Below are 7,914 nucleotides of genomic sequence, written 5' to 3' on the forward strand. Positions count from 1 at the left end.
CCGAGAGCCTTTCATATGTCCTCTGTGACTGAGTATTGTCGTTACTTAACTAAGAGTTGGAGTTTACGTGATGTTCTCATCTGTTTACAGTTTGGTTACTATAAAGGAATAAAACCTGGGTAGAAATTGTTTTTCTGAAAGTAGAGGGTCTCGATCTTGCTTTTTAAGTGTTATAACCTTGAGAACAAGCTGAGGTTTAGAGGGTTGTTTTGATGATGATGAAAATAAACAGAAAACATTTTCCCCCCTCTTTAATTATAAATAGTAAGATAAATCCTTTGGTTTCTATTTAAAAGGCATGCCAGCCCCCGTAAGTAACAATGTAAACTCTGTAGATAAATAATGACATGGAATTCTAAGTACTGTTTGAAAGCCGTATATGAATTAATACTATGATTAGTGGCTTCATATAATTAAGAGAAATGAAAAACCAAAATTTTAAAAATAAGATAAAATGCACACCTATGCTTTGACTAGATTTTTAATTATCAGGATCATGTGCCTCAGAGTAGAACAGAAATGGTCCATAGAATAATGATGCAGTGGAGGACAAATTGTCCTTCTATGGAAAAGTCTTTATTAAAGAAAAATTTACTTGTTTACTTCTTTTCCCTTTTTGCACTTCTGTGTTTTAACCAATACAGGCAAAGGGTGTGTATGAAAAAGTTGGAGAAGCTACAGAGACTGCTCTCACTTGCCTGGTAGAGAAGATGAATGTATTTGATACCGAATTGAAGGGTCTTTCTAAAATAGAACGAGCAAATGCCTGCAACTCGGTCAGTATTTGAACTTGGTGTATTGTTCATGCTGCTCATCACTCATACCACATATTTACGCCTTTACTATCTTAGACAACTAATTATATACCTTATCTCCTCAAACTTGTGATACCTCCTTCCCCATATTCACTCTCAGGTAAAACAATCTGGCTAGCTATCTAAAGAAAATAAAAGTAATCAATAGATAGTTTCCACATGCACCCATCTGTGACCGTAAGTTCTGCCTCCTCCCGTGGTGCTGTGAATGGACTGTCCTTGCTCCCAGCTGCTCCTCATGCAGCAAGCCCCAACATCTCTCCTGCATTATCCATTTCCCACCTGCTGGATCTTCCTCACCATCAAAGGAGAAATAAAAGTATTATTTTCATCTTAAAGCTTTCTTTTGACTTTATTTTCCCCTTCAGCACTCTAATTATAATGGCACATTTAAAGTACATGAAGCAAAAACTGACAAAAATAAAAGGAAAAATAGATCCACAATTAGAGTTGGCAATTTTAACATACCTCTCTCAATAAATTGATAAACAGATGAAAAAATCAGTAAGGATATGGACGATTTGAACAGCAGTATAATATACTTGACCTAATCCTTATTTCTTTTATGCTACTTGTAATGTGTACTTCTAAGGCAAAAAGAACATTCACCAGAATGGACCGTATAGCTGGTCCATGAGGCAAGACTCAAAATTACAAAGGATTGAAATCGTGAAGATAGTTGTTGACCATAATACAGTTAAACTAGAAATCAGTAACAAAAAGATATCGAGCAAATTCCCCAAATATTTTGAAGTTAAATGACACTTTTAAATAATCCATAGGTGAACAAGGAAATCATAGTGGAAATTAGAAAATATTTTTACCTAAACAATGTTGAAAACACACCATATGAAAATTGGAAGATGCAACAGAAGCACAAGTAACACAACTTTATAAACTGACACAAGAAAAATAGAATAATCCTATATCTGTTAAATTAATTGAATCTGTAATTCAAAATCTAACCCCACAAAAATTCTTCAGGCCCAGTTTTGCCAAACACTTAAGAAAGAAATGCTGGTTTTATAGAGACTATGAGAAAAAGGAAGATGAAACCCTTCTCAACTCATTTGATGAGGCCAGAGATACCAAAACTTGACATGATGTGACAAGAAAAGGAAGCTACAAACTAATGTTCTTTATAATATAGATGTAAAGATTCTCAATACAACATTGACAGATCAAATCTAATAATATATAGAACTGTAATGTGTTCACACAGAATTACCACAACTCAGACTAGCTTAACATTCAGAGGTGAATGAATGTGGTGGCAGTGGTGGAGGGTGCAAAGCCACATTGACACATGTTAGTTGGTGTGGACTAGATCCCTCCGAGGCACATTGAAGCCTCAGCTTCAGAGACTGAGGTTTAGAATTAATTGTTCGATTCTAACCTGTAACTATTCAATGAAGGGAAACAAGGAGCATTATGGAGCCTAAAAGTGGTGCATTAACTGTATTAACCATCACAAGGCAAGATTGTTTATCATTTGTTGTTGTATCCTCAATGCCTGTCATATATTAGGTGCTTAGTGAATATTTGTTGAACAGGTGAAAAATGTGTAGAAACTCATCCAATAGTATTCTTTCTCTCTTCTCTTCATAGGTCATTAAACAGTTGATGAAAAAAGAATTTACTCTAGAGTTTTCACGTGATCGAAAATCAATGTCAGTTTATTGTACACCGAACAAGCCAAGTCGGACATCAATGAGCAAAATGTTTGTAAAGGCAAGTGCAGTGAATTGCAATTGAGATGTTCTTAACAGGATTAGGATCCTGAATGAGCCAATAAATAAAATTGATCTAAATCTGTAACATTTCCAGGGTGCTCCTGAAGGTGTTATTGACAGGTGTACCCACATTCGAGTTGGAAGTACGAAAGTCCCTATGACTCCCGGAGTCAAACAGAAGATCATGTCTGTCATTCGGGAATGGGGTAGCGGCAGTGACACACTGCGATGCCTGGCTCTGGCCACTCATGACAGCCCACTGAGAAGAGAAGAAATGAACCTCGAGGACTCTGCCAACTTCATTAAATACGAGGTTAGCTAGTGAAAAGTTTCTTCACCCACACCCTGCGCAGTCATTGTGTTTAAACAGCAGTCTTTCGGTAAAAGGTCAAATGAGTCTTGTTTTTGCCAAGAAAGAGGTGTTTGTTCGTTTTTCTGCAGGCCAAATGCATCATTATAATTTAGGTTGCTGCTTTAAACATACGTAGTTAACAATTTAACACAAATCTATTACTTTCAGAGTAGAATTATCAAGACTTGAGCTAAGTAAACTTGTAAAACCTATTTTGCAACTCATGTGAATTAAGATATTTTAAGAATTGAGACTATTTTAAAACATTTATTAGTTATTGAAGGTCAAAATATCCAACTTGAGATTTACTTTCCTGCTCGTAGAATTCTCTATCAGGTGTGTGACTTCCTGAAGCATCGAATGAAAGGAATAAGGAACAAGTTTTGGTCCTGTGGACCCCAAAAAAGTGGCCAGTATAAAAATGCTCTTATTCTTCAGAATGTTTTCTCGTTTCAGAATAGTATCATTATGAAAGTTAATGATTTGGTAACAAGAATGTAGTGATATTTTTACATTTGATTTTAGCCAAAAGGCCAAGAAGCGATGTAGTGATATTTTTAATCATTTCAAATTAATTAGAATTAATATTGTTCTTTGTTGGATTTACATCTGTAGTGTGAATATTAATCTTAGATAAGAGTCAGAGTTACAGAATTTGGCATAAGAAAATGCAGAAACCTTTGCTCTTAATGTATATAATTAGTCCATGTTTTACACAAGGGAAAATGAGAACTTCCTGTTTTAAGATAAGGTGATTCTTCTTTTGCTGTAGACCAATCTGACTTTCGTTGGCTGCGTGGGCATGCTGGACCCTCCAAGAATTGAAGTGGCCTCTTCTGTGAAGCTGTGCCGGCAAGCAGGCATCCGGGTCATCATGATCACAGGGGACAACAAGGGCACCGCTGTGGCCATCTGTCGCCGCATTGGCATTTTTGGGCAGGATGAGGATGTGATGTCAAAGGCTTTTACAGGTCGAGAGTTTGACGAGCTTGGCCCTTCAGCCCAGAGAGATGCCTGCTTGAATGCCCGCTGTTTCGCTCGAGTTGAACCTTCCCACAAATCTAAAATTGTAGAATTTCTTCAGTCCTTTGATGAGATTACAGCTATGGTGAGTGTCTGTGGACATGTGCAGGTGACTCACTACACAAACATAGACGATTCTAATTTTGACCATTACATTTATAGTAATAGCTCCCAGATTTGGAATTTCTTGGGTTTTGTCTTGATCTGGGCTGTTTCTCTAGGATTCTGTTCACCAGCAGTTTGGCATGCTGTATATTGTTGCATGCAGGGAAGATGCTAGAGTAGTTTAAGTTGATCTAGATGTTCCTTCTGAATCAGTCATAGGGAAAATACTTGGTGATATCTCGATAAAAATTGACTCGGAATGTAAGTAATCTGTGTTCTGTCATGGTCTTTGGATAACCCTACCTGAGATCAGGTGCACCGGCGAGGCAGTCTTTAAGAGCTGCTTGTGGAAGCGTTTCCAGTATTCTCCCCCTTGTGTGATTTTTCACCCAGACATGTTAATGTTGTACAGTATTTGTTTTCTATTGCTCGCCTATAAAACTTTTAAGAAATTTTGTTGTTCTAACAGGTGTACTCCTCAGTTCTCCCTGCCTCTTTCTTCCCTCTCCCAGGGGAAACCACCATTCCAAATTCAGTATCAGGTGTTTAGTAAAATATAAAAAAACAACATGGGAATGATAGCGTTGTATCTATAGACAACATTTTTCGTGTTTCTGGATACTTTCAACCTATGTAAACAGCATGTTATAGTTTATGTGTTTTTGCAGTCTGCACCTCTTCTACTCAAGGTTTATCTGCAGATAAAAGTACTTCATCTTGACTGCCATATAGGTTGTTTTTTTGTTTGTTGGTTTGTTAAAAAATAACAGAGATGTATTCAAAGTCTCCTTTGTTCCACTTCCCTCTGAAGTTTCTTCAGTGAGCTTATCCGGCAGTTTCACATTTCCCAGGTGTAAAATGCATTTTGTGGCACCAGCTTGACGAAAATTCTATTTTCTTTGTCCAGAGGCCCACAGCTCCATTCATTTCTCTTGTTTTAGGATGGCTGAACCTTTGTCAGGGATGTGTATGTAAGGTGACAGGTGTGTGTAAACCAACTCTCAGGTCCTTGGGTTCCCTTCCAGACTGGGGATGGTGTGAACGATGCTCCTGCTCTGAAGAAAGCTGAGATCGGCATTGCCATGGGCTCTGGCACCGCAGTGGCTAAAACTGCCTCTGAGATGGTCCTGGCTGACGACAACTTCTCTACCATAGTGGCTGCCGTGGAAGAGGGGCGGGCCATCTACAACAACATGAAGCAGTTCATTCGCTACCTCATCTCGTCGAATGTGGGGGAAGTTGTCTGGTGGGTCCCTGTGACAAATCACTTGTATTCTTTTAGCTAAAATCAGGGCTTGTGATGATCAGTTTTCCACATTTGTTCTTCCTATGACAGCAGCTTTGGTCCTTGTGCACGAGGTGGGTGGGAGGGCAAGGCCAAGCAAAGAGTGCCCTTGCAGGCAGAGGGACTTCGGGCCTCGGGAGGGCTGCCTTTAACAGAAATGAGTTTAACTATATAAAGTAACGTAAAATTCTTGTCTTTCTTAAAGTTAGCCTTAATTCGAAATTGAGTTTAATGTTTTATGATCACCAAAAAAACATTATTTCAAGCATCCATTGTTGCTGTCCATTGTTTTTATGGAGAAGGACAAGGTGATACTACTTGAATAGTGACCAAAAATAATTTGGGGTCTTTCTCTTCTTTCCTGGGGTGGAAACAGTATTTTCCTGACAGCAGCCCTTGGATTTCCTGAGGCTTTGATTCCTGTCCAGCTGCTCTGGGTCAATCTGGTGACAGATGGCCTGCCTGCCACTGCACTGGGCTTCAACCCTCCGGATCTGGACATCATGAATAAACCGCCGCGGAACCCAAAGGAGCCACTCATCAGCGGGTGGCTCTTCTTCCGCTACCTGGCTATTGGCTGTGAGTAGTTTTTATACTGTTGATTTTTAAACAAAGTGTTCGCGAGCCAAAATTTTATGAATTCATCCCTTTAAAAGGACATCTTTCCTCTATTCCCATACTAGAGTAGCAAAAAATGGAGGCTGCCCTCTTGCAGTTTAATGAGCTGTAAATACCCAGTTTATAGTAAAGTTGGTCTCGTTTCATTCAGCATCCTCATCCTTCCGTGGGCGTTTGTGAGTGACACTTTCAGATTTAACCTGTGGGCAAAAGGACACAGGGACAATTCAGGCCTTATGTCGCTGAGGTAGAAGGGACCCCTGTGCGCGTCAGCAGTGGTTGGTAGATGCGTGGGGCCTGGCTGTGGCTCAGACTCTTCTGCATGCCACCTGTGGAGACCTCATCCTCCTGCCCTGGGGTGGTGGTTCCCTCCCCATTTTATAGGTTAGGAAAGTGAGGCCCAGACAGGTTAAACGACTTCCCTAGGATCCCGTAAACAGGCGTTTTGTTTTGTTTTAATACATTCACATGACTTAAAATTGAAAAAACATAGTACTTGGACGGGAGACCAACTAAGAAGACCAGGTGCCATAGGCATAAAAAATAAGGGATTATAAGCTGACGAGGTCCTTGGAATCTGTGAGGTCAACCAAGGTCACCTTAAAAAAAAAATGTAAAACACACCTGGGAAGTTCTCAACCAGCCAGTCCCTCCAGCGATACGTTTCTCGTGCTCCTCCAGAGAAACTCTAGCAGATCTCATGTATGGGTTTTCACAGGTGACAGCAAGCTGTATAACCCTGTGTCTTTCTGTATTTCTCCCTACTTGTTGGGTAATTTCCTTGTCAGTAAACACACAGCTGCCTTGTCACTGGGCGTGAGCTGCCTGCTGCTCTTCTGTGACAGCTGGGTTATAGGGTGTATGCACTTGAGAATAAGAGACTGTCCCAATGTGGTAGCGTCCAGTAAAAGACACACTCCTTGTTGCTTCTTTGTAATAAACTTGCTGGATTCAAAAGTAATTGGTGAGGTGCTGGTGCCAGACTCGGCTTCAGACATTGCCGTGATGCTGTGTTCTGCACTAACTAACTGTGCTAACAGCCTCTCTGCGTAGATATTCTGCCAGGCGTCTGGGGAGCAGATGGGTTAGTGGACAGCATCGACAGCATCGGTTTGCCTATAAGTCATGGGTGGCCTGACCTGGTCCATGTGGAGGATGCTGCTGCTTAGACAAGGGCATAGCTGGTGGACCTTTGCCAATCCAGTAGGTGCTTTTCCTCACAAATTCTGGAGGAGGAAAAATTGCCTGGTTCTTCTGTACCACAGACCCTCTCCTTGCAGAAACCCTCGGTCTAGCTGCTTTTGTACAGGGGGTTCCAGTGACCATCGACATGCCATGTCCTTTGTCTCTGTCCTGGGGAGAGCCTACGAGACAGCAGCTGCAGTGTGTCAACATCATGATTGTGTTCCCAGGTTACGTTGGCGCTGCTACCGTGGGTGCTGCTGCGTGGTGGTTCATTGCTGCTGACGGCGGTCCAAGAGTGTCTTTCTACCAGCTGGTATGTAGCCACCTTCCTTTCTGTGCCTTGGACGCAGAGTGTTGTAAGCCCTCACAAACAAGGTTGTCTTTGAGCGTTCTGGGTTTGGGAGCCTATCAGATTATCTTCAGTCTCAAACAATCAGCAGTTGCATCTGAGATTATTTTGAAGGACCCGGCTTCTCTGGGAAATGGGCTGAGGTCTGGTGCAGCTCTGCGTTCCAGACCTCGTGTGGAGTTGGGGCATGGACTGAGGAAACGCACTTGGCTGATGAGTGTGATTGGGCTTTTGTTGCAGAGCCATTTCCTACAGTGTAAAGAGGACAACCCGGACTTTGAAGGAGTGGATTGTGCGATCTTTGAATCCCCGTACCCAATGACAATGGCGCTCTCTGTTCTAGTAACCATAGAGATGTGCAATGCCCTCAACAGGTCAGTGAGTCTTCTCGGCAAGCTGGGGCGCAAGCTCCGCCAGCCTGCAGTCACACGTGTCACGGTCGGTTGAGG

At 41.5% G+C, this 7,914-nt stretch overlaps 2 protein-coding genes across 2 annotated transcripts in view; one reads left to right on the forward strand and one right to left on the reverse strand.

Annotated features, from left to right (window-relative positions):
• ATP2A2 (ATPase sarcoplasmic/endoplasmic reticulum Ca2+ transporting 2) overlaps positions 1-7,914 on the forward strand; it is a 46,987-nt gene that overhangs the window by 33,553 nt on the left and 5,520 nt on the right. The window contains exons 12-19 of the mRNA XM_006910020.2: positions 645-776; positions 2,424-2,546; positions 2,643-2,861; positions 3,673-4,008; positions 5,054-5,274; positions 5,690-5,892; positions 7,344-7,429; positions 7,706-7,839. Coding sequence (XP_006910082.1) covers positions 645-776; positions 2,424-2,546; positions 2,643-2,861; positions 3,673-4,008; positions 5,054-5,274; positions 5,690-5,892; positions 7,344-7,429; positions 7,706-7,839 — 1,454 coding nt within the window. The remainder of the gene's footprint in view (positions 1-644; positions 777-2,423; positions 2,547-2,642; positions 2,862-3,672; positions 4,009-5,053; positions 5,275-5,689; positions 5,893-7,343; positions 7,430-7,705; positions 7,840-7,914) is intronic.
• The window catches only part of ANAPC7 (anaphase promoting complex subunit 7), a 40,048-nt gene continuing 38,054 nt past the window's right edge, over positions 5,921-7,914 (reverse strand). The window contains exon 12 of the mRNA XM_025045523.1: positions 5,921-6,131. The gene's annotated coding sequence lies outside the window, so the exon portion shown is untranslated. The remainder of the gene's footprint in view (positions 6,132-7,914) is intronic.

The sequence above is a fragment of the Pteropus alecto genome, unplaced genomic scaffold (genome assembly GCF_000325575.1).
Source record: "Pteropus alecto unplaced genomic scaffold, ASM32557v1 scaffold213, whole genome shotgun sequence".
Lineage (NCBI taxonomy): Eukaryota > Metazoa > Chordata > Mammalia > Chiroptera > Pteropodidae > Pteropus > Pteropus alecto.